Source organism: Neomonachus schauinslandi, chromosome 15 (assembly GCF_002201575.2).
Source record: "Neomonachus schauinslandi chromosome 15, ASM220157v2, whole genome shotgun sequence".
Classification (NCBI taxonomy): domain Eukaryota; kingdom Metazoa; phylum Chordata; class Mammalia; order Carnivora; family Phocidae; genus Neomonachus; species Neomonachus schauinslandi.
Genome location: NC_058417.1, coordinates 53,932,530 through 53,956,375, shown reverse-complemented (window position 1 = coordinate 53,956,375; position 23,846 = coordinate 53,932,530). Strand labels below are relative to the sequence as shown.

At 55.1% G+C, this 23,846-nt stretch overlaps 3 protein-coding genes across 4 annotated transcripts; 2 read left to right on the top strand and 1 right to left on the bottom strand.

Annotated features, from left to right (window-relative positions):
* The first annotated feature begins 463 nt into the window (after positions 1–463).
* On the top strand, positions 464–4,422 carry MIF4GD (MIF4G domain containing). Of its 2 annotated transcripts, XM_021681009.2 has the most exons (6): positions 464–603; positions 1,532–1,663; positions 2,498–2,607; positions 2,789–2,944; positions 3,032–3,124; positions 3,665–4,422. In XM_021681009.2, exons 2-6 carry the CDS (start codon positions 1,576–1,578, stop codon positions 3,890–3,892), a joined length of 675 nt encoding a protein of 224 aa, XP_021536684.1. In that variant the 5' UTR covers positions 464–603; positions 1,532–1,575; the 3' UTR covers positions 3,893–4,422. The 2 variants fall into 2 exon arrangements, with proteins under 2 accessions (XP_021536684.1, XP_044777449.1); XM_044921514.1 differs by lacking the exon at positions 2,789–2,944.
* MRPS7 (mitochondrial ribosomal protein S7) lies at positions 4,327–8,002 on the bottom strand. The gene is made up of 5 exons (XM_021681008.2): positions 7,659–8,002; positions 6,935–7,126; positions 6,758–6,821; positions 5,686–5,853; positions 4,327–4,913 (listed from the first exon to the last, which is right to left on the bottom strand). Exons 1-5 carry the CDS (start codon positions 7,739–7,741, stop codon positions 4,692–4,694), a joined length of 729 nt encoding a protein of 242 aa, XP_021536683.1. The 5' UTR covers positions 7,742–8,002; the 3' UTR covers positions 4,327–4,691.
* Positions 7,951–23,844, top strand: GGA3 (golgi associated, gamma adaptin ear containing, ARF binding protein 3). Its single transcript, XM_021681006.2, is given in 18 exon segments — positions 7,951–8,100; positions 14,651–14,735; positions 14,862–14,937; positions 16,269–16,367; positions 17,066–17,189; positions 17,433–17,536; positions 17,672–17,752; positions 18,102–18,239; positions 18,811–18,892; positions 18,998–19,114; positions 19,405–19,583; positions 19,585–19,648; positions 20,025–20,095; positions 20,387–20,700; positions 20,927–21,150; positions 21,441–21,610; positions 21,785–21,895; positions 22,101–23,844. Coding segments are annotated over 18 exon segments (2,190 nt in total). The 5' UTR covers positions 7,951–8,060; the 3' UTR covers positions 22,212–23,844.
* The last annotated feature ends 2 nt before the right edge of the window (positions 23,845–23,846 follow it).

The window sequence follows — 23,846 nt, the reverse complement described above, 5'->3', positions numbered from 1 at the left end:
CCAAGTCAGGGGCTTGCCCAACTTGTCACTCCCGGCATCTCGCGGCGGCAGGGGGGCGGGGGGTCCTTATTCTTGAGCTGGCCCATTGATTTTCAACTTATTTTACCAGTACCGTTTGTACTTGGAGTAGGAGAGGGGGTAGAGGGGGGTGATCCAGCCCTTACAGGAGGCCCCCCGGCCTTCTCTCGCGTGAGGGGGAAGGGGAGGAGTGGGGGGCAGGCGGCCGCCACCTATGCGTTCCTGTCACTCCAGCCACGCCGCGCGGCCCCACCCAGTCTCCTCTTTGGATCCCGTTTTAACCCGAGCCCCGGGCGTGAGAGCGGGACGGGGCCGCCACCGCTGGCGACTGAGGGCTTCGGGCCGAGGAAGGTCCGGCGCGACCGCCACGGACCTCGGGAGCCCGCGCGGCGAGGAGAGCGTCGCCGGGACTCCGGCAGGTGGCGCCGGCGAGACGGCCCCGCCCCGGCGCCGCGCTCGGAAATGACCTAAGCGGCCGCGAGGCCCGGCGGGTCGCTCCGGCTCTGCAGCGCGGCGGACGGGGGGCGCGAGCACCATGCCCGCCGAGCGGCCTCCAGGCACGCGGGCGCGGTGCCGGCCCGGCAGGTGGGTCCCGGCGCTCGCAGGGCACCGCACCGCCTCTCCAGCCCGCGGGACCCGGGACGGCTCCCCTGCCCCGCCCGGAAGGGCATTCGGGCTTGGGGAAGCTGCCCGGTTCTGGAGATTCCCCGAGGTCGTCCTTTGACCAGGGAGGGGCTCGGCGTCCGGAGAGGGGATTCCAGCAGGGGCTGCCTCTGGGAGACGTGTCAGCCGGCTCCCCTCTTTTTTAAGAGAAAGGCTCCAGAATGGAGCTCAGGAATTAGAGGAGTCTGAGTGGGCAAGGCCGGGTTTCTGTCGCTCGGGAGGCCAGTTTAAGCAGTCCGTCCCGGGGAGAAGTTGGCCTGGACAGCAGCAGTTCGGGCCCGCACCCGCCCACACAGGCCAGGCCAAAGGTTGGGGGGGGGCGGGTTTTGGAACTTAGAAGGACCCTGACTAAAGCCGAGGGAGGGGTCGGGGCCAGGGGATTGGAACCCTGCTGGGACAGACTTCTCCGGAGCCCCCAGCCCTGTCACTCGCCCAAAGTCGTGCTGGGCCAGCAGCTTCCAGGCCGGTTTACATAGGCAGGGCAAGTGTCTGATATGCCCCTGTCCACACCCCCAGTGCAGCTCATCGCACCCCAACCTTAGTATCAATGGAGAATATCCCTGCCTACTATGGAGACTGGACGGTCGGCAGGTTCACCTTTACGTCTCTACTCCCGTGTAATCCCAGAAGCTACAAGGGTTCCTAAACTGAGCAGCAGGGGCCTGGCTGGTGCCCAGTCTCCACCAGAAGCCAAGCTTGCTGGGCCCTCAGCCAACCACCCAAGGCAATGGACTGGCTGGGAGCACCTGTCCCGAGCGCTGGCCAGCCCTGGCCGGGGCCTGCAGGACTAGAAACCCTGACCCCACGCTGCACACCTGAAGCCTCTCTCTTCGCCTCTCCTCCTCACCAGGTGCTGTCATTAGTCCCACCTCAGTAAAGAGCTGCTGGGGCTGAATGGTCATGGGGGATCCTGGTAGAGAGGAGTATAAAATTCAGTCTTTTGATGCAGAGACTCAGCAGCTGCTGAAGACAGCACTCAAAGGTGAGCATGGGAGCCCTCCTGAGCTGCAGAGAAGGGGCCTAGGGGACAGGCCTGGAGGCCTGAGCCTTAGCCAGGGAATGCCCAACCCTGTCCCTTTGCTTTCTGAGAATAAAAGTCAGCAACGTCGCTCTTGGACTGGAGGACAAGTTACATTTAGGCCAATAATTGAAAGTATGAATCATAGAGTCACCTCTCGGGCAGTAAAGCCATTTTTTAAAGTACCCATGAGAGCGGGGTGGAGCACAGAGAACGGAATTCTGTCTCCAGAGCCCTTGCATTGGCCCTGGCTTCTGTATTGCCACAGCAGGTGGTCTTGCATGTGCAGAGAGGGCTGACTTGGGACAGAGGATGGAGCATTCTGCTTGGCAGAGAAGATGCAGTCATTGTCCTGGATCAGTGCCTTCCGCAGCACTCAGAAGTTTGACTCAGCTAACAATTAGTAATGCCCATCACATGCCAAGCTAAGCCTGTTGGGGAGGCCCTGCCTGGCCCGCCTTGTCAGGCGTTCATGTGTGTATATTGTAAGAACACTTTCTTCCGTTAAATTGCTGTCAAATACATCATTATTCAGCGCTCCTTCCGCAACCTAGTGCCAAGAAACATGTGCCCTAAAAAACTAGCATTCTTTGACTAGTCTCTAACAGCACCTGTCCTGGCCATTAGTCGCCCAGTGGAGCTGCTCTGATGTAGGGCTACTTCTGGTTTTTTTCTGGTCTTTTAAAACATAAGTGTATCACGGGAGTGCTCTTTTGTAGAAACATCTCAAATCCTTAGAAGCAAGTGGAAACAAATGTGGTAACTCAGCAGCTCTAGACTCCCCAATCTCTACCCTAGATCCGGGTGCCGTGGACTTGGAAAAGGTGGCCAATGTGATTGTGGACCATTCTCTGCAGGACTGTGTGTTCAGCAAAGAAGCAGGACGCATGTGCTATGCCATCATTCAGGTGGGCTGGGACTGGTAGAGAAGCGGGGAGACACTTTGGGAAAGGCCGTGGCAAAGGGCAGGAGGCCTGGCCAGCAGGGCAGAGGTGGAGAGTCAGGACAGGAGGGTCCTCAGCCACCAAAGCTTGAGTGGGGGTCGCCATGGCACCGCCCCCGGCTCACCATCCTTTCCCTGGCTCACAGGCTGAGAGCAAACAAGCAGGCCAGAGTGTCTTCCGACGGGGACTCCTCAACCGGCTGCAGCAGGAGTACCAGGCTCGGGAGCAGCTGCGAGCCCGGTCCCTGCAGGGCTGGGTCTGCTATGTCACCTTTATCTGCAACATCTTTGACTACCTGAGGGTGAGGCCCCGGTAGCCACCCTGGGCGGCAGAGACAGCCTTTCTCCTTCAGCCACTCAGTGCTCTGGCCCCCGCTGTCCCCCCACAGGTGAACAACATGCCCATGATGGCCCTCGTGAACCCCGTCTACGACTGCCTCTTCCGGCTGGCCCAGCCTGACAGTCTGAGCAAGGAGGAGGAGGTGGGTGACCCTGGTTCAGACAACTGTGGAGGTGGGTGGTCCCTGGCTCAGCTCAAAACACCAGCACACTGTCCATGAAGAGCATCCGAGAGCATCACTTCCCAGGGCAGGAGCCTGGTGGGGATATTCAAGGCTTGTCTCGGTTCCAGGACAAGCTGCCAGGCTTGGAATTTATTCAGAACGGAGAGCAGCCAAAACCTACAGGCTCAGAGGCTTTCTTCCCAGTAGGAAAGCCAGCCTGTGATAGGAACCCAGCTGTGGATACAGATGGCCCAGAAACAGAGTCAGGCCAGGTGCAGGAGGGGTAGGAAGGTGAGGTTAAGTGGCAGCTTGGAGACAGGCCCTGCATCCAGCCTGGCCGGCAAGACCTATGGCAAGTCCTGAACTTGTCTCCTTTCACCTAAGATGTGGCAAACACCCACCAGGTGGTGTGAGCGGGTCAGGAGGAAACAAGTGTGTGGGGCCAAGCGAGCTTGCCGCTTGAGCTCCCTGAATGGCTGCTCTGTGCGCCCCGGGGTCACCTCCAACTGCCCCCTGCAGGTGGACTGCCTGGTGCTGCAGCTGCACCGCGTGGGGGAGCAGCTGGAGAAGATGAACCGACAGCGCATGGATGAGCTCTTTGTCCTGATCCGGGACGGCTTCTTGCTCCCAAGTGGCCTCAGCTCCCTGGCCCAGCTGCTGCTGCTGGAGATCATCGAATTTCGGGCAGCCGGCTGGAAGACGACCCCGGCTGCCCACAAGTATTACTACAGCGAGGTCTCCGACTAGGCCTCCGGTTCACGCTGCGTCACCAGCAGCACCGGCCTCTCACCTGCCCCACTCCCTGCCCCTCCCAAAGACCATCCCTTCCAGACCCTCACCAGCTCCTGAGAGGTTTCCCACTTACGCAGTGGTCCTGCCCTGAGCACCTTCCCTCCCGGATTCAGGGACCTCAGGGACCGGGGAAGACACCAAACAGAGCTGCCCACACCATCCCATCGACCTCGCCCCCAGCACCTCCAGCCTGGGCCAGGCAGAGAAAGGCAGCCTCTAACACCCAGTGCACTGTGTAACCGCTGGGGCGACAGCCATCCTGGGGCCTCGGCTCTCCCGTCCCCATAGCTACTGGTGGGGTACTTTGGGATCTCGAGGGCACAGCACAGGACACACCAGAAACTGCTTTTTATACATTTTATACAAGGACCACTTCGGAAACAAACATATTATTTCCAGTCGGTTTTAGTAAATGGCAGTACCACCTCACATGCGACACCAGTTCAGGGCGAGAATTTTCTAATAAACCTTTTCCAATATTAAAACTGCTTCCTTTCATATCCTCCCCCAAAGTTCTACCCCGAATTGAGGAAGAGAGGCTGGATGGACCCTAAGCTCCTGGGGGAAATCCAAATTGATACGTTCCCTCTTTAAAGGAGATGGGACAAGAAAAGCAAGTTCTAGCCCCCAAAGAAAGGCCTAACAAGCAATAAATACGTTGCTCTCCCCTTAAAAAGGAACTATTAGCCCACAAGGGTTTTCCGCTGTGACCGTGGCTCCCACGATCCGGCAGCATAGAGCCCTCAGCCTCCCTCTACCACCAGCGGTAGTGAGCTAGGGCACGGTTGGCCTCCGCCATCTTGTGCATGTCATGCTTCTTCTTGATCACAGGGCCCTGGTTGTGAAAAGCCTCCAGCAGCTCATGTGATAACTTCTCCGGCATCAGCATCCGCCGGTGCTTCTTCTCCCGGCACTCAGTGATCATCCACTTCATGGCCAAGAAGCGACGACGCCGGTCGGGAAGTGGCACAGGGACCTGGACGGGACAAGACCCCGGGCAAGTTAGTCCAAGACCTTGTCGGGGCGGCAGCCTCCTCCTGCCCTGAGCTCTAAGGAGTAGCCACAGGTTCCCTGTGGGCCAGCTCTGACAACACTCCTGAGGGGCCTGGCTTCTCTTTGAGGCCCCCTCACCCCTGGGTGCCCTCAGTGTAGCAGACACAGAGGCATTCATTGAGCAAAAGCTCATTAGGCAGAGACCTCTCTCACCTCTAAATGGAAGCTCAGCCAGGTTGATATGAGCATCAACTGGGAAAAGCCCCATCAAGCTGGGGTGACTCAGCCAACTCAGATCAGGGGTACCTAAAAACAAGACCCTCTTGTACACAATCATTTGCTAGACCGCCACTATATGCCAGGTACACAGGGACACGCCAGACCCTAGGCATACAGACATTAACAAGTCTCCACCCTTATGAAGCTTACATTAAAAATCAGAAGCCGAGAACACTGGCTTATGGCAATAACACAGAATTAAATGATGGGACAGAACCTCGTTCAGTTCAAGAAATGGCAACGAAACACCAGTTATGGGTCAAGTGCTACCCTAGACGCTGGTGTACAAAGATGAGTTATACACAGTCCCTCACCACGAGAAGCTGACAACTTACGACACAACATTGTGGACAGAACCTGCTCCCGATAAAACTATCAATCTTGGCCCAACTCTGGGCCTTCCCACTCCTAAGTGCTCCCCAACCCACCACCACCAGCTTGTTCCATGGGTGGGGAGCCCTACTTTCCGGGCTCACCTGGTAGAAATGGCCCCCTCTGAGAATGGGCATCAGCCCTATCACAGGCTCACAGTTTTTCAGTGCTTGGTGGAAGATGGTGTAGGGGTTGCGCTCGATGGTTGCCTGTTCCTCGGCGGCAGCAGCATGGTACTTCTCAAACTGCTTCCTTTTCACAGCTTCCAGAGTCTGCAAAGGCATACACTGGAAAATGCTGCCCCAGACTCCCTAAAGGGTTTATCCAGCTGAGCTAATACCTTGCCCTTTCCTCCTCTGTCATCCTGTTCTTCTACAACAGTGTGGCCCCTCTCTCGGCACCCCTAAGGCAAAGTTCTTAAATGCCTCCTCTTTCCTGGAGGAGGACCAGGGCAGTAGACGGAGATTTGTGATTGGGGGAGTGCATGGTGGTTGCTGACTCCTGCAGGACTTCATTACAGCCGCCACCTCCACCCATATATACGGGGTCATTTTTTTTTTTTCTCCAAAAAATTTTATTTGAGACAGTGCAAGTGAGCATGAGTGGAGGGACAGAGGCAGAGGGAGAAGCAGACTCCCCGCTGAGCAGGGAGCCCAGTGCGGGGCTCAATCCCAGGACCCTGGGATCATGACCTGAGCCGGAGGCTGACACTTGACTGACTGAGCCACCCAGGCGCTCAGGGAAGGTAATTTTTTTTTTTTTTTTAAGTAGGCTCCATGCCCAGCGTGGAGCCCGACATGGCGCTCGAATTCATGACCCTGAGACCAGACCTGGGGTGAGATCAAGAGTTGGACGCTTAACCACCCAGGCACCCCATACAGGGAAGGTAATTCTTTTTTTTTATTGGAGAGAGAGAGAGTGAGAGAGAGCATGAGAGGGGAAAGGGTCAGAGGGAGAAGCAGACTCCCCACCGAGCAGGGAGCCCGACATGGGACTCGATCCTGGGACTTCAGGATCATGACCCGAGCCGAAGGCAGTCGCCCAACCAACTGAGCCACCCAGGCGCCCCAGGGAAGGTAATTCTAATGGCAGGTATATGAAGCTGTTCTTTTTTTAAGCTAAACTGAAAGAGCCACGTACAAAGACGTAAGCAAGGAGACAGGAGAGACGTGTTACCTGCGTCATGAGGGATCTGGCCAGTACTCTGTTTCCTCCTTTCATCATCATGTTGGTGAATTTGCTTCAAGGAGAAAAACAGAATGTTTAGATTTCCCAGGCTCTATCACAATCCTTACTGTAAACCCTCCCTGGTACAGTCCCAGTCCATGGAACAAGTGTTTGCTTCCATCTAACCTGATCACGGGGTCTTCAAACACAGAGCTTGTTTTCGCTGCTGGGGCAGCTTTGATAAGCTGAGTCTTCCTGAGTTCCTGTTCATACTTCTCCTCCTCAGTCAGCTCAGCCAAGGTCTTGCGGTAATACTCCTTGTCAATCTGTGGATCCCTGTATTCAGGACCATAGCGGCTCCACCTCACCTGGGATAGCCTGAGAGGAGGGAAGAGGAAGAGGCCGGCAAAAGCTGACTCCACAAGTGAAAAAGCTTGACTTAACAATGGGCCTGTCTGCCAACCCGCCGACGAGTGAGAGCGGCACGGAGACCGCTAGGCAAACCTGAACGCAATAATTCTGGCTCTTGTCCTAAGAGGTGGGTGGGCCTCCCCCAAACAGGCCAGGAAAGTCTCCTCCTCAAGTGCCAACGGTAAGGCGAGGTTCCTGAACCTCAGGATAGGCGCCCCGCCTAAGCATCTCGCCCCCCGCCCCCCGAAAATCCCAGCTCTGAGCTCTTCGGTTAAGACCGCGCTTTCAGCTTCGACTCAAAACCCCATTGGGCTGGGGACAATCGCTAAGCCTTCACACTGGCTCGAAGTCACGCAGCCAATTCAGAGGCTTGGACCGAGGTATCCTGGCCCCCAGGTTCTCTCCAGGTTCCTGCGCGTTCTGCCTATAGCCCTTTCCTTCCCTGCAGGTCTCTCCGTGAAGTCCCAAGCGGCACCCCAGCTTCCTGCCGCCCTCTCACCCTGGAAGCCGCGGGACAGCCCTCCGCAGGCCCAGCGCCAGGACCGACCGCCCTCGCGCAGCCTTCACCGCGGGGGCAGCCATGTTGGCTGGCCACAAGGACCCCACGAAGGCTGCCCTCGGCGTGCCTGAGCGAGTGACAGGAGACGGGGGGAAAAGCTCCGCAGGGTCCTAAATCTGTGCGTCACTCCATTAATCCGGGCGTTAAGAGTCTCTCACTCCGAGGTCCAAAGGCAAGAGTCAAAAGGAAACATTCGGCATCTCATTTTCCGCCGCAGTCTGACGCCACCCTCGGCGGCGGCGCTCTCTCTTCTCAGGCCCCCCATGCAGGCCCCGCCCCGACTCGTCTCTCACAGGTTCTCGCGAGGTTTGAGGCCGCTGGGCCGGCCCGGGCGGCTGCAATATGGCGGAGGCGGAAGGGGAAAGCTTGGAGTCCTGGCTGAGTGAGTAGCCGCGGCCGCTTCTGTCTGCCCTAGAGCCCCCCTGCGCCCCTCTCCGCCCCACCCCGCCCTCCTCCGCTCCCAGGGGCCCGCGGCGGCGTCGCCTGGCAGCCGCGCCTGGGCTCGCCCTGGCCGCGAGCATTCCGCGATCACGCCCCTTCCCCAGCAGGGCGCCCGGGCCCCTGACCGGCGCCTCCTCCCACTTTTGCGCGCGGCGGCGTGAGCTTGGGTCCGGCCCGGGCTCCGGGGAAGCGGCAGCCAGGTGCTGCCGCCTGGCATGGCATCGGTGATTTGGGGAGATTGTGGTGGGGCCGCGCGCCGCCGTGACTCCGGGACCCCTGGCCTCAGTCTTAGTCGAAGGGAAAAGCTGCGGATTTGGGCTGAAACTCCGGGAGCGGTGGGTGCCGCTGAGCATACACACACAGCTTCAGAATTGCGACCATGTATTTGAGAAGTGTGGCCGCCTCGCGCAGGCAGAATGTTTGAAGTGAGAAGAATCCAAAAAGGGATGAAGAGCAGTTCTACCCTTTTCCTGCAGTGCCCAAACCTCGGTGATGTCCGTGTTGGGGATACACACACTTGAACATCTTAACGAGTCATTCGTAGGTAACATACTCTGAGCAAAGCAGAGGAGCACAGCCTAGTGCTGTAGTTATAGCGGCCTATTGCTCTAATTGCTAATTTATATTGCTATTAAGGAAACACGGGTTAACCTTGTTAGCACATAGTATTCTGCTGAAAGGTTAATAAGTTAACTTTCCTGTGGGCTTAGAAGAGGCCCCTGGAGGCCTCTAAACGAAGGCAGAAATTGGACAGAGTGATAAGACAGGATGCCTAGAGACTGCCTTGTGCAAGATCTCTTATGTACTAGAGCCTCCAGGCTGTTGGAGGTAATGGCTGTTTCCTCCAATGGCCTGACCTTTCTTTTCTTTTTTTTTTAAGATTTTGTTTATTCATTGGAGGCACAGAGATAGATCACGAGCAGGGGGAGAGGCAGAGGGAGAAGCAGGCTCCCTGCTGAGCCAGGAGCCAGACATGGGGCTCGATCCTAGGACCCTGGGATCATGACCGGAGCCGAAGGCAGATGCTTAACCATTTGAGCCACCCAGGTGCCCCTGGCCTGACCTTTCTTAATAAGAAACCCCCTTCAGGTGGTTGAACCTAGGTTACCTTTGCAAAATCTGCAGTTGCAGGCAGGTCACAAAGTCCTCTGTGTGCAGGGAATTGTTCTCCAGGGAGCTCAGAGTACCCCAAAGACATTCATTTAATTCCTTTATCAAGTATCCTAGCGAAGCAGGTACTACTGTCACAATTTCACAAAAAGAGGACACACTGACTAATCACACCACTTACCCAGAGCCATCCAACCAGATACAACTACGCTGGAATCGATTTGATTCATAGATATTAATGGGGACATTGGAGTAATTCGACCTAAGCTGAGTTTAACTGGCTAGGTTTAGAGTTATATTTTGTTTTTGTTTTTTTAAAGATTTTATTTATTTATTTGAGAGAGAGAATGAGAGAGAGCGAGCACATGAGAGGGGGGAGGGTCAGAGGGAGAAGCAGACCCCCCTGCTGAGCAAGGAGCCCGATATGGGACTCGATCCCGGGACTCCAGGATCATGACCTGAGCTGAAGGCAGTCGCTTAACCAACTGAGCCACCCAGGCGCCCTAGAGTTATATTTTGAAATAGGAGAGGGACAGACCTGTTTTTGAGGGAGAGTGGAAATGATGAGTGGGGCAGTGGGATGGTATCTGTAGATAATAGAGCTGAGACTGGCCTTTGATCTTTCCCATTGGTTAGAGTGACATTAGGGGCAGTGTTAAGATTCTTTCCATTCTTTTTTTTTTTTTTTTTAAAGATTCCATTCTTCTCCCTTGTTCACCTTCACAGTTCTTATGACTTATTGGTGTGACCTTATCAATCAAATGAACCAGTGTTTGGGGTTTAGCATTGTTTTAGTCTAGGTCCTTGTCACTCCATGGTTTGCCAGAATTATTATAGAAGCCTTTGCTGGGCCCGGGGCCTCAAGTGTCTCCCCACCTCCCCTCCGTCCACTTCTGTGTAATCAGGTCGTTCCATTGCTGCACACCTACTGCCACCTCTTTGTGGCTTCCCAAGAGTCTCCTTGCTGTGCCAGGTCAGGTGTTCTTGTCCCCCCGGCACACACTAATCTCCTTCCCTTTGCTCAACTAAATGCTTTAAGACCCATCCCAGATTCTCCTTGCCCACAGACTGTCTCTTGATGACTTCAGCCTTCTCTGAAGTCCTCTTGTCTCAATCAGTCCATAACAAATACCTACTCTGTGAGGTATTATGAAAATTAAGTTCCAGCTGTCTTTGCCTTCAGTTTGATGAAGATGATGCTGGGGTGGATAAAGCATTTTTAAAAATATACAGGTACAGGGCGAGAGCTGTAAGTGCTCAAATGCAGACAGTTTCTTTAGGAAATTGGGGGTAAGTGGAATGGAAAGATGATTCTCTCAGTGAGGAGGTGGCTGTCAAGCCAGGCCTTGAATGCCCAGAAGACTGGGGACAATTGGCTAAGAAAACACTAGACAGGGGCGCTCAGGTGGCTCAGTCGTTTATGTGTCTGCCTTCGGCTCGGGTCGTGATCCCAGGGTCCTGGGATCGAGCCCCGCCTTGCGCTCCCTGCTCAGCAGGAAGCTTGCTTCTCCCTCTGGCACTCCCCCTGCTTGTGTTACCGCTCTTGCTGTGTCTCTGTCAAATAAATAAATAAAATCTTAAAAAACGAAAACTGGACAGTGATGTAAATAGAGCAAACCATGTTTGGGGCATACAGGAACAGGTGTTTGTCTGGTTCAGGCAGGGAGCTCCTGTAGGAGTGTGGTGGGAGAGAAAGCTGGGAAGTTAGACTAAATTCTGGAAAAGCTTAAATTCCAGCCCAAGAAGTTTAAATTTCAACAGTTATCAGGGCCCCGTTCTTACCGTAGCTGGTGAAGTCAGTGTTTTAGGAGGATTAGTATAGGGGTTTTATATAGGATGCCAAGAAGCAGAAGTTCTGGAAGCAGGTGAAGAAGTAAGCAGGTGGGGTGGGGGCAGGGGTAAGAAAGGGAGAGATTTAAAAAGACGTTGAGAAGGAAGGGACCCTGGGTTGCTGGAAGTGGGTGAGAAGGAAGGAGTCAGCAATGGGGGTTCAAATCCAGATGCCTGGGCGTGGGGACACAGCGAGCTTTTGAATGATGGCACCATTTATAGAAATGGGGAAGTCAGGAAAGAGAAGTAATGAGTTTGTTTTTAAACTCATTTCTGTATCAAATTATATAATTACACTCAAGTTTTTGCTCTGGTTATTTCGCACAAGTTGCATCAGAAGAACATAAGCTCCCCAAGGGTAGGCTCTGAGTCTTGGACTCTATGTAGTCCCACCATGGCCTAGCATGCTGTGTACTTCGTTTTCTTTTAGGTATATTATTGATTGAATAGTATCATACGGTATAGTTCACCTGTGTACTTAATTTCCTGTGGGTGCTTAACAAAGACTTGGTGATAAAGTCTCTCTTAATTCAAGACCCTAGCACCGAAGGCTGACTCTTTTTTTTTTAAGATTATTTATTTATTCATTTATTTGACAGAGACACAGCGAGAGAGGGAACACAAGCAGGGGGAGTGGGAGAGGGAGAAGCAGGCCTCCCGCCGAGCAGGGAGCCCGATGCGGGGCTCGATCCCAGGACCCTGGGATCATGACCTGAGCCCAAGGCAGACGCTTAACGACTGAGCCACCCAGGTGCCCCGAAGGCTGACTCTTGATTTCTTTTCCATCCTGTGTTCTTGCCTCTGCTCATCTCTAAGTCATACGATACATAGAATCTGTCGTCTGTGAAATGTCTGAGCCGTGTTGGGCTTGGGTAGCCAGGGCTGCTACTGGAAGCATCCCTACTTGACCTTTTGAGGCCCCACCACAGTCAAGGCTAATGATGGAACTAAGCTGAAAATGAGAGGAGGGAATCTAGAGGCACAGACACATAAGAGGATGAGGCTTTCATGAGAGACCTGAAAATAGAAACCTTGAGTCAGAGTAGAGCCCAGAGCCAGATCTAGAAGGTGGGGCTTACAGGGGAGGCTGTGGTATCACCTCTGTGCCAGGTGATGGAGCATGTTGAGTGGGTGGAAGGTTGTGTGCATCTGCAGGAGGGAGGCAATGGGCAGATGGAGAGATGGAGTTACCTGGAATTATCCCCAGAACTTTCCTCCTGTTCCTGAGGGTGCTTGTGGACTGGAGAGCTGGAGTAGATGCTCAAAACAGGGACTGGGCATTGCTGAAACCAGGCTTTTTGTGCCCATGTGTAGGCAGAGAGCTCCCTGCAGATTTGCAGTAGGAAGGTCTATCAAGATGGGACTCTAGAGAAGTTGAGCACAAGTGAGAAGGAAGTGGGCATATTCCTGGGAGCAGAAGTGCTGTCGGAATTAGGAGAGGCCTGGGGAGAGCACTTTCGGTGAGCGCCTGTTGCTTGAGTGCGAGTGGGGGGCGGGCGCCTCCATGCTGTCCCCTGAACCTCCTTTTCCGGTTGCGTGCAATACAGGCGAGCGTGTTACTCCTATACCACGAGGTGTGTGACTCTTCTCAAAATAGTAATAGCAATGGGAGGAGTATGGCCCCTCAGACCACCCTATTTTTGGTATCCTTCAGCCTCTTGATGTCATGTGAGAACTTTAAGCATCTCAAATGATAGGGATTAGTAACAAAGCTGCGCTAACACCTGAGAAGATATCAGACAACTGATGGGAGAAACACGGGGCTTCTGGAAGGTGACAGCTTGTAGGTCACTGTGGCAATAAATAGCCACTCTTGATAGAATTAATCTTGCTTCCCTCTAGCTTGACATTTTAAAGGGCCTGCTAATTCTTTTTTCAAGATGGAGGACAGACATTTTTCCTTTTCCTCCAAATATGAACCTAAACTGTCAGAATCTTCTTGCACTCGGCGCGGAAACACTGCAGGCCTTCCCTCTGCCTCAGGGTGGCGTCTGCTGACTTCTTGTGCCTCGGAGCCCCGTGGGGGTGGGGAGGATGCTGGGAGCCCTTGTTAGGATTTGTTCATGGAGCTAGTGATTTTTAATGTTAGGAAAAAGGAAGTTAAGAAAACACAGTCACGAGAAATCAGAATTCAGGAACTTCTCCAACACCCCTTGTGTGGAGGGGCTTTTTCAAGCTTCTGTTGCTCTGCTTTTGGCGCTGGGGAAATCTGCAGGAGCATGGGTATTTAAAAAGGATATACGCCTTCAGCCTACCATTTGTCTTCTGAACCTGAAGCCCTAAATTTAGCAAACAGCTTGAGAGTGCTTTCTGGAAGAGGCAGACTCCCAAGATGTGAATCAGATATGGGAACACGTTTAACCACCCTCAGCGGGGGCCATCCTCTTTAGCACGGGCTCTGGGGATAACGGGAAAGAGGACCCACACCAAAATTTAGGAGCCTTGACATTTAGCACCTGGATTTTAATCCCTCAGTGATCCTCTGAGAACTCTCCAACACTTGCCTTTGTCCTTAATCATAGGAGACCATTTAAACTTGAGGGTGCCGAATGCTTAATTCAGAGTCTGTTTCTGCAGTCCCGTGGACAGATAGCACAATGATTGGTGCTTAGTAGGGGCACAGTAAATACCAGCTTAACTTACAATGTGCAATTTAAAAAACATTGAAAGCAGGGGGTGCCTAGGTGGCTCAGTCAGTTAAGCGACCTACTCTTGTTTATGGCTCAGGTCATGGTCTCGGGGTTTTGGAATTGAGCCCTGCATTGGGTTCCACACTGCGCATGACGCCTGCTTGGGATTCTCTCCCTCTCCCCCTCCTGCCCCTTCCTCCCTCCTTCCCCCCCTTCTTACTCTTGCTAAGAAAATAACATTTAAACCATTAAGAAAAGTTAGGTCTTGAAAAAGTTTTTGAAGGGTATGTAGGAAATAAGTTTCTTAAGTATGTATGTTTTTTTATCAAGTATCACCTGGTTTCACTTTCTCTAGGAGACACTTCTTGCTCATCCCTATTTGCTTAATAGCTTATTTTTATATAACTAGAGTTATTTATACTTATTGGTTATATTAAACGTTTTTACAGGTATCTTTGAAGATTTTTATTATTTGTGTTTATAAGTATTTGTTCTATTGATTGTGGTCTACGCTAAGCTTCACAAGGCTGAGAATTTGTTTTTCTTTCGTTTGTGACTTTCAAAATACTAGACTGACCTGTTGAGGGTTTTTTTTTTTTTTTTTAAAGATTTTATTTATTTATTTGACAGAGAGAGACACAGCGAGAGAGGGAACACAAGCAGGGGGAGTGGGAGAGGGAGAAGCAGGCTCCCCGCCGAGCAGGGAGCCCCATGTGGGGCTCGATCCCAGGACCCTGGGATCATGACCTGAGCCGAAGGCAGACGCTTAACCGACTGAGCCACCCAGGCGCCCCTTGAGGGTTTATCAGAGAAGAAATTTGGAAACAAACTTAGCTTCACGTCAGTGCCTAAAAATTATTGGAAAACCTTCCATTATGTCCTCCTTTCTAACAATTGTCCTCCACTTTGCTCTGTCCCAAGATAAAGCCACCAATCCTTCCAACCGCCAGGAGGACTGGGAATACATAATTGGCTTCTGTGATCAGATCAACAAAGAGCTTGAAGGGTGAGTCTCAAAGCCACTGGGGGGCAAGCGGGAGAGAGCGGAGCAGAGAAGTCCAAACTGGCCAAGGAGGGCCAGCCACGTAGCCCCAGGGTCAGTGCCTGAAAGCGTGGTCTGCTTGTCCCCCAGGCCGCAGATCGCTGTCCGATTGCTGGCCCATAAGATCCAGTCTCCGCAGGAATGGGAGGCGGTCCAGGCCCTGACGGTAGGTTGTTTCACTCTGACCGGCGAATTTTAATGAGCCCAGGCCTTTCCTCATGTGCCCACTGGGTTCTCTGAGGTTTTCAGGGCCCACGTCCTATGGCAGCTCAAAGTCCTTTGATACTAGAAATGTCCGGAACGTATTCCGTAAACTGCCCCACAAGTGTGTGTGCCCTTGTGCAAGGCGCCGAGGCTGCAGAGAGGCCTGGAGTGCAGTCCCCGCCGGTCCGGTGGGAGAGGCCGAGTGGCTGAGTGAGGGAGCCGGAGGCCGGGGCCCTGAGCCCAGGCTGGAGCTCTGAGGCGGCTTCTTGAAGAGATGCTGACAGGGCTGTCTTGCCGGTTAAGAGTTGGCCAAGTAAAGAAAAGTGTGGCGAGTATAATTTGTTCTGTAGCTAAAAGTAATGCTAGTTCCTATTCAAGGCATCACACCGACCGGCGGATCTTAGCGTTTATTCAGACTGCGAGGATTCAGAGCACAGACGTGTCCAGAGGCCTCCCAGGGGTCTCCCCTGACTTCGTCCGGGTCATGGGAAGGGCGCTCAGGTGGCCCACGTGCACACCTCGGTCGTGTTCACTGCAGAGCGAAGGCCTTAAAACAGTGGTTCTCAGCCGGGGGGTGCTTTTGCTCCCCAGGGGACATTTGGCAGTGTCTGGAGACACTTTTGTGTGTCACGTCGTGGGGTGCTCCTGGCATCTAGCGGGTAGAGGCCAGGGATGTTGTAGACATCTTCTAATGCACAGGACAGGCTTCCACAACAAGGAAGGAGTGGCCCGGGATGTCAGTAGGAGCGTGGTTGAAAAACCCAGCTTGACAGAGTCAGAAGCCAAGGGAGGGAACACGGGGGTGGAGCGCTCCTTGGCGTAAACCCCAGGCACCAGGGCCACGGGCAGCACAGAAAACTTAGGGCAGTTTTGTGTGCCCCAGAAGGAAAATCAATGGGAGCAGGAGGAGGGAAAAGATCATGTCATCAAAAATGAAAACCGTTGAAACATCATCTCCCATCTCCCCACAGTGTGGATCAGCTGGTGGAAAGAGCCCCAGACCCGAGTCAGAGAAACTTTGTACCTCTGAGGGCAGAGGGTTGCAGGCAGGCACGCACTGTCTTGGTATCTGGGTCTCAGTATTTCTTATTTTAGTTCCTGTTCAGCTTCCCCGGGAGAGCTTTGCAATTCAAGGGACAGGAGGTGTCAGTAATCCTGTTGCCCCGACATTCCCGGGGGCCGTGCACACCGCTTCCTGCGCAGTTCCTTCCTCGGGTGAATTGTCACCGTGACCTGTGTGCAGGCTCCGACCCAGACCACCCGCACTGAGCGCCCCCCTTCATGTGGCTGCAGGTGCTGGAGGCGTGCATGAAGAACTGTGGGAGGAGATTTCATAATGAAGTGGGAAAGTTCCGGTTTTTGAATGAATTAATCAAAGTCGTCTCTCCGAAGGTCAGTCGGGCAGTCTCCGCATTCTAGGAACTGCTCTGTGTTCCTCCCCCTCTCCCGTCTCAGTGGCTTCACGGTGCACCCACCAGCTCCACAGAACTGTTTTTAGACAGCTGTCTGTGTCCTGTCCTTAGGGACTAGGCCCTGAGGGCTGCAGGGGGGCCAGAGGCCACAGGGACGGGCAGCCCTCTGATGATCTCTGGGCCTGAATGTGAGAGGTGATGCGGCAGCAGGTGGGCGGGGGGGGGGGGGGGGGGCTCCGGGGGACAGAGGTCACTTGGGTCTATCTTATGTGGATCTAAGGAGTTAGGCTCAGCTGCTCAGCTTCTGTGGCACGCTGGTGTGGCTTTTAAGCTCTGGGTGCCACTTAAAGCACAGGGAGCCATTTTTCACATCTGAGACATTCTCATTCATTCCTTTGAGATAAAATGCCATTGTTTCTGGGAGATGGCGCATGGAAACGCAGTGGCAGGCTCCCAGCTCCCTGCCTGACCACGGACTGTACCCCGGAGAGAGCTTTGCCACGGGTGGTTTCCTCCCCTCCCTGCGCCGTGTCCCACACACCTAACACCTGCTGGTTTGGGGTAGGCCTGAAGACTGGAGCTAACTAGCAACTTCCCATTGCTGTGAAGAGAGCGCTCCTACGGTCTCTGCCTCCGGACGGCAGTTATGAGGTTTTCCCATTTCCTTTTGCCTCTTAGTACCTGGGGGACAGGGTGTCTGAGAAAGTGAAGACCAAGGTTATCGAGCTGCTTTACAGCTGGACGTTGGCCCTGCCAGAAGAAACCAAGATCAAGGATGCTTACCACATGTTGAAGAGACAGGGTATGTGCTTACCTTCCCTCCTCCTCAAATCAGCCCCAAAGGCTGGCTAAGGCCAGGAAGAATGAGGGGGTATGTGCCGTCCCTTCCTTCCTCCTGAGGACGAGAAGGGCTCAGCTGTGGTTTGAGGGGCTGACCCCTTGCAGGCCCTCATCCCAGAGCTGGGCCCCGCCTTGCTGTGTGAGGAAGGGCATCGAGGTGACCCCAGCGTGAGCCAACACTCTGCCCCCTTGTGTTCCCTGTCAGGCATCGTGCAGTCTGACCCACTGATCCCTGTGGACAGGACACTGATCCCCTCTCCACCACCTCGTCCCAAGAATCCTGTTTTTGATGATGAGGAGAAATCTAAGGTAAAGCACACCCCAGCCAATGGCATCCTCGGGTGAGGTGGTGGCTCGCTCAGTGCTGCAGGAGCTTCGGGTCCTCTGTGGTCTCCGCAGGTGGGCTGCTACCTTTCCCTTTCCCTTTGGTACCTCCTCTTCCAGCTTTTAGCCAAGTTGTTGAAAAGCAAAAACCCGGATGACCTACAAGAGGCCAACAAGCTCATCAAGTCCATGGTGAAGGAAGTAAGTGGGCCTAGGGCCTTGGGGCGGAGGAACCCGTGACCACAGAGCCAGAGTCCCTTCCCCTGTCGTGAGGCCAGAGAGCGGGAGGCGCACTGGAGCTTCCGGGGGAGAATGGATTAGAGGAGCAAGTATGGACGGGGCCAGTTGAGGCGTGGGGGCAGGCCATTATTTTAAAAGAAAAACTAGATTGGGACTCAGGCCTTACGGCTCCCAAGAACCGCACATTAAAAGGAGCTTCCACTGGGACTAGTGTCTGCCCCTGTTCTCTGGTGCGATCCTTGCTGTGGGGTGTTCGGGGGCAGTGGATGAGCCTAGTTAAGCTTTTTCTCCTTGATCGTCATTGATGTAGGATGAGGCGCGGATTCAGAAGGTGACCAAGCGTCTGCACACTTTAGAGGAGGTTAATAACAACGTAAAGCTGCTCAATGAGATGCTGCTTCATTACAGCAAAGAGGATTCTTCGGAGGCAGATAAAGAGCTCATGAAGGTAGGCGCGTCCCCAGGACAGCTGGGCTCCAGGAAGGGGAGGCAGCCTTTGCTCAGTACCTGTCCTGAGAGCCAACTCGCCACACACCTGCTGCTCCTTATTAGTCAGCATAGCGACCAGGTCTGGGGGTGGTACCCCCGCTTTACACACGCTATGGCTTACCTACCCCGGAAGGAAGAGCTGTGTGTACGCCCGAGTCGGGGGGACTCTGCAGACCCACCCTCGGGGCTCACTTCTCTCTGCCCCACCTTCTGCCTCAGGAACGTTTGGGCAGAGACCCACCATGTGCCCCTGATGCTGCACCTCAGTCCTTGATCACGCAGACACTCTGAGTTCTGAGGCATGTGCTGGCCTCGGGGACAGGAAGAGACCTACTCCCCTCGTCCTGAGCTGACGTCCTAGGTGCTGCAGCAGCACAGTGGGAGCGGCAGCAGGCAGAGGCGTGCTCGGAGCCCCGTTCCGCCGGTGGCCGTGGCACTGGGGGAGCCCCTGACTTTCTGGACGTGGACACTGAATTAGATCATTGCAGGGGACCTTGTAGCTCTCACTTTTAGGTCTGGGACTCTTTCAGGAGCTGTTTGATCGGTGTGAGAGTAAGAGGCGGACATTATTCAAACTAGCCAGTGAGACAGAGGACAACGACAATAGTTTGGGTGAGTCAAAGAGTAGTGGACAAGGATGACCCAGGAATTTGGATTTGGCCGGGGGGTGGGGGGAGTGTCATGGCCAGGAGTCAGAAGTACCTCTTTCTGCTGTAGGGGACATCCTCCAGGCCAGTGACAACCTCTCCCGGGTCATCAACTCTTACAAAACAATTGTTGAAGGACAAGTTATCAATGGTGAAGTAGCCACATCAGCCATGCCAGACGCTGAAGGTAAAATGTTCTAGTTCCCCATTTTGGACCCTTCCAGACCCGCCCCAGGCCCCACCACCCAGCCACGAGTGCTTGACCTGCATGTCATCCCACGGGGCCCGAAGGGATTCTAAGCCCTTCCAAGTGCTCCTCCAGCTTCCCAGGGACCAGGAGCTATGGGTGGGGTTTTCTTTGCTTGCTTTTCTTCAGTGTTAGTTAGGCTGGACGATGTACTCAGGGTTCTGCTTCCTGCTGTGCAGCCACTAGAGTGGCCCCTAATCATTCGTGTCGCCTTCCATTCGCCCATCCAGGAAACCGCTCTAGGAACCAAGGCACTCTCATCGACCTTGCTGAGTTGGACACACCAAGCAGCTCATCCTCAGTGTTGGCCCCAGCCCCTGCCCCACCGTCCTCTGGCATCCCTATTCTCCCCCCACCCCCCCAGACCTCAGGACCTGGGCGCAGCCACTCATCCAGCCAGGCTGAGGCCCCCCCCGGGACCCAGCAGCACAAGCAACGCCCTCTGCTTGCTGGACGAGGAGCTGCTCTGCTTGGGTGCGTCCTGGAGCGAGGCTGTGAAGGGCTTCTCCTGGTAGGGCCAGCAAAGCAGAAAGGCGTGTGGAATGGGCAAGAGGGCCGTGGGGTGCCCCATGTACTTAGCAGGGGTGGGAAAGGGGACTTCAGGTATAAAGAGAGTCAAGTTCCGTGCCCTCAGGCCCCCAGGGCAGTGTGCACACAAACTCCGGAACGGACATGGTGGACTGAGCGTCTTGTTCTGCGCCCCTCTCCCTTTGGAGGCTGCCTGAAAAAATACCTTGTCCCCACCTGTCACCCTTTCGTCAGCGACTTTCGTCATGTGACCCTTCTAGAGTCAGTGGGGCTGCCCAAGGCCAGAGCCCCTTCTCGTCACCATCGTCTTCTCTCTTTTCAGGCCTCACTGACCCAGCGCCCACTGCTCCTCCCAGAGAGTCAGCTGCAAACAGCCAGTGGCCCCTGTTCCAGGTAGGGGCATCACTGAAATGTTCGACCAGTTTCACGGGCTTCCTCTTTCCCAGCTCGTTCTCTACTGCGGTTGGCTGTGGTCTTGGCGGTCCTTACTCGCCCCGGCACTGCCCCAGGTGCGCTCGAGAACACGGATCCCACCCAACGGCAGGCCCGGGGCAGTGAGCTGCTAGTCCGGTGGGGTCCTAGCAGGCCCCCCAGCCAAGAGGGCCAGAGCTGGAGACCTGAAACCCACCAACTGCAACAGCTCCTTCCTGCCCTTTGCTCACTCGCACTTTCCCCTCCTAACAGAACGAGCAGTCGGACCTGGACTTCTGCAGCCCCAAGCCTGGGAGTGCTGCCTGCAGCCCCTCAGATGGGCCTCTTGTCCCGCCCTCAGCACCCTCTGCAGGCAGCTCCCAGGCCCCGCTGCCTTCTCCCTTCCCAGCTCCCGTGGTTCCAGCCAGTGTTCCTGCACCCAGAGCAGGCTCCTTCTTGTTCCCGACTGGACTGGCCCCGGCCCCAAAGGCTGAGTCCACAGCCCTCGGGTACCATGGCTCAGCTTTGGGCGATAGCACCCTACACCAGCTGGATGCCCTTGATCATCTTCTTGAAGAGACCAGAGTGTAATGAGTGGGAAATGTGAGGGTGCGGAGGGTTGGGCCTGGGCCTGGTGGAACCGGAGGCAGCTCCGGAGGGCCTGGGGTGTTCCTTTTCGGTCTTCTGATGTTAGAATCTGGAAACTGGGGTGGGGGTGGTAGTAAGAACCAGCCGTGCCATGGAGGACGTGTGGGTTGGCCCAGCAGCATCCCCTGATCTCTGACTTACCTTGTCCTCCTTCCTGCCTCTCAGGACCTCAGGCCTGGTGAAACCCGTCTCTTCCATCTTCTTCCCTGGGGCCACCACCTCCCCTCTGATCCCCACCAGCACCACTGCTAGGCCTCTCCTCCCCTTCTCCCCAGGGCCTGGCAGCCCTCTCTTCCAGCCGCCTGCCTTCCAGTCCCAGGGCAGCCCCATGAAGGGGCCAGAGCTCTCCCTGGCCAGTGTCCACGTCCCCCTGGAATCTATCAAGCCTAGTAGGTGTGGGAAGCTTGGGGTGGGAGGGCGAGGCGGGGCCCACAGCTTGCAGTGATATGGGTAGTGAGGGGTGGGCCCAGGCTGTCCTTGCCCGGGTCCCTAGAGCCAAATGTGACCGGCTTTCCTGTGGTCTCGGCCTCCGCTAGTTGCCACTGTGCAGTCATGGGTGGTTCTGACACATTCTTTCCCAGATTCTTTCAGGGAGCCTGCTGGCCACAGGGTCGCCCCGCCCTCCCCTCCGGGCTCTGTGGGGTTTCTCCTTCCACACCCACCTGACCTCTTCCTGCAGGCAGCGCCCTTCCTGTGACAGCCTATGATAAAAATGGCTTCCGCATCCTCTTCCACTTTGCCAAGGAGTGTCCACCTGGACGGCCTGACGTGCTGGTGGTGGTGGTATCCATGCTGAATACGGCTCCCTTGCCTATCAAGAGCATCGTGCTGCAGGCCGCAGTGCCAAAGGTACCCCTGGCTTCCTGGGGCCTCTGGAGGCAGAGGTTACCTTCTCTTGAACCCCACTGTGTTGAGGGACCCCCGAGGCCAGCAGGCAGCAGCATGTGTCCATCGTGATTCTAGTGGGCTTCTGCTCAGGGGCACCTGCCATCTCTCTTCAAAGGAGCTTCTCTTTCTCCTCAGTCGATGAAGGTGAAGTTACAGCCACCCTCCGGGACAGAGCTGTCTCCATTTAGCCCCGTCCAGCCGCCCGCAGCCATCACCCAGGTCATGCTGCTGGCCAACCCGCTGAAGGTGAGCGAGCACCGGGCTCCGAACTGAGGCCCCGGCCGCCCCCAATCAGGCCCCTCGGCCTCCCCGCCGGAGGTGCCATGGTCCTGCAGCACTTGCAGTGTCCCTTCCCTGCTGGGGTTGAGTGGCTGAATGCGGACGGGGTGGTGGGAGTGGCACAGAAAGGGCCCCAAGGCCCCACCTTAACACGCCGCCCCCTCCGTCACAGGAGAAGGCAAGGCTTCGGTATAGGCTGACCTTTGCCCTGGGAGAGCAGCTGAGCACAGAGGTGGGCGAGGTGGACCAGTTCCCTCCTGTGGAGCAGTGGGGTAACCTGTGACCCCAGAGGACTCCGTGTCACCACACTGAAGCCCAGGCAGGCTGCCACAAGACAGGAGGGCTCCCTGGTCCAGTCATCCTCCACGTCCTGACTGCAGTGCTTGGAGCTTGGATATGGAATGGGCTGTGGGCATCGCTGCTGGGAGCCGAGCTCTGCTGTGATGCGCTCTCCCTTGGCCCCCTAGAAGGACCTGATTTTTGTCTACCTGTGTGACTTGAACTGGCCATGTACTGTCAGGGGTGGGGAGTGGCCCCAGACTCTGCACTATGGCCCTGGGAACATGGACCCAAGGCGGGAGCAGGCTTTTCCCCTCATGCTGGCATTCTGATGCCAAAAGGGGGGGAGGCCTCTAAAGAGACTTGGGACTCTCCCTCAAGGACCACATCCTCACACCCCTGGAGGCCTCAGCCCCCCATCACTACTCTCTGCTTCCCCTGCTGGCAGGCTCCTGCTCCCACCTCCAGGGAGGTAGGCAAAGCCCAGTGCTCCTGAACAGCCCTGGGCATTGAGTAAGTTTGTGTACTGCTGAATCTCCAACTCTGCCTTCCGTGGGCAGCAGCATCCTGGAACGGCCGCTGGGTGATGAGTTGTGTGCTTGTCTCTGGTGGTGGCAGGCTGTGTCCTATGGACATCTCAGCAGGATGGGGAACTAGCCTGTTAGAAACAGAACTTGGCCTTGTGGCAGTCAAAACTAGGGATATGGAAGAGAACCATTATTTCCCCTTCTCTGGAAGCAGGTACTCATAGCTTTCTGGGGAAAGTGTGCCTCCTGCCTTGGGAACAGGCCATCCTACTCACTACCTCTTGCTTGGCATGGAATAAACTGCTCTTCTGCCCTTCGAGTCTCTGAAGGGGAGAACAACTCCCATCACCCTTTGTGTCCTCCTGCTTGGGCCTCCCCCTCTTCCCACAAGGTGGCCTGTGGTGTGGCGTATGTTCGGGAACTGGAGGCCTCAGCGTCAGGCAGATTGCACTAGACTTCTAGCCTTACCTGCTGCCCAGGAACCTTGACTATCCCCAGCTGCTGAGGGGCATGGCCAGTGAGACACGGGGTCTGGAGGTGGTGAGATTAGGGGCCATGCCTGAATCGAGTCACCAGACCCTATTGCTTCGACAGTGCTCAGCTCCAAAAAGCTTGTCCCAGTTGCTCCATCCGCCAGGTACAACTGGGCCAGGGACTCTAGGCCTCACAGGGCACCAGGCGAGTGAGAATGACCAGCTGAGGAAAGGGCACACGGCTCACCTCAGCTGGATGGCACCAAGCCACCTCTGGCGAAAGGTGGCACAGACCATACTCCCTAATCCCTCCCCGCACTTCGCCAGGTTTCCTTACTCTAGCCCTTCCCCCTCCATCTCGAGCAAGCAGGTTTCACTGCTTCATTAGGTCAAAAGTGAATCAGTTTCACTACTTAGGGAAGAAATCCAAGAGCTTTCCAGAGACCGGCTGCTTGCAGCCCTGGGAAGGTTTGTGGGATTACTATATGGAAATACACCTTTATAATAAGCTTTAGACATTAAAATTATCTGAGTGTTACTACTGAGGTCACTGCTTTGTGACAAATGGCTGTATACGGTATACCAACTCTGCTGCCCTTGTTTTGCTGCATGTTAAATAAAATCATTTCTGCCCTACTT

Excerpts from the sequence above, each read along its gene's own strand:
- MRPS7 (XM_021681008.2), bottom strand. The coding sequence starts at position 7,741 with ATGGCTGCCCCCGCGGTGAAGGCTGCGCGAGGGCGGTCGGTCCTGGCG. Across the intron at positions 6,822-6,934 it reads TTTGAAGACCCCGTGATCAG|CAAATTCACCAACATGATGA; the intron begins GTTAGATGGAAG and ends TTCTCCTTGAAG. Across the intron at positions 4,914-5,685 it reads GAGGGGGCCATTTCTACCAG|GTCCCTGTGCCACTTCCCGA; the intron begins GTGAGCCCGGAA and ends TGTCCCGTCCAG.
- MIF4GD (XM_021681009.2), top strand. The coding sequence starts at position 1,576 with ATGGTCATGGGGGATCCTGGTAGAGAGGAGTATAAAATTCAGTCTTTT. Across the intron at positions 1,664-2,497 it reads GCTGAAGACAGCACTCAAAG|ATCCGGGTGCCGTGGACTTG; the intron begins GTGAGCATGGGA and ends TCTCTACCCTAG. Across the intron at positions 2,608-2,788 it reads TGTGCTATGCCATCATTCAG|GCTGAGAGCAAACAAGCAGG; the intron begins GTGGGCTGGGAC and ends CCTGGCTCACAG.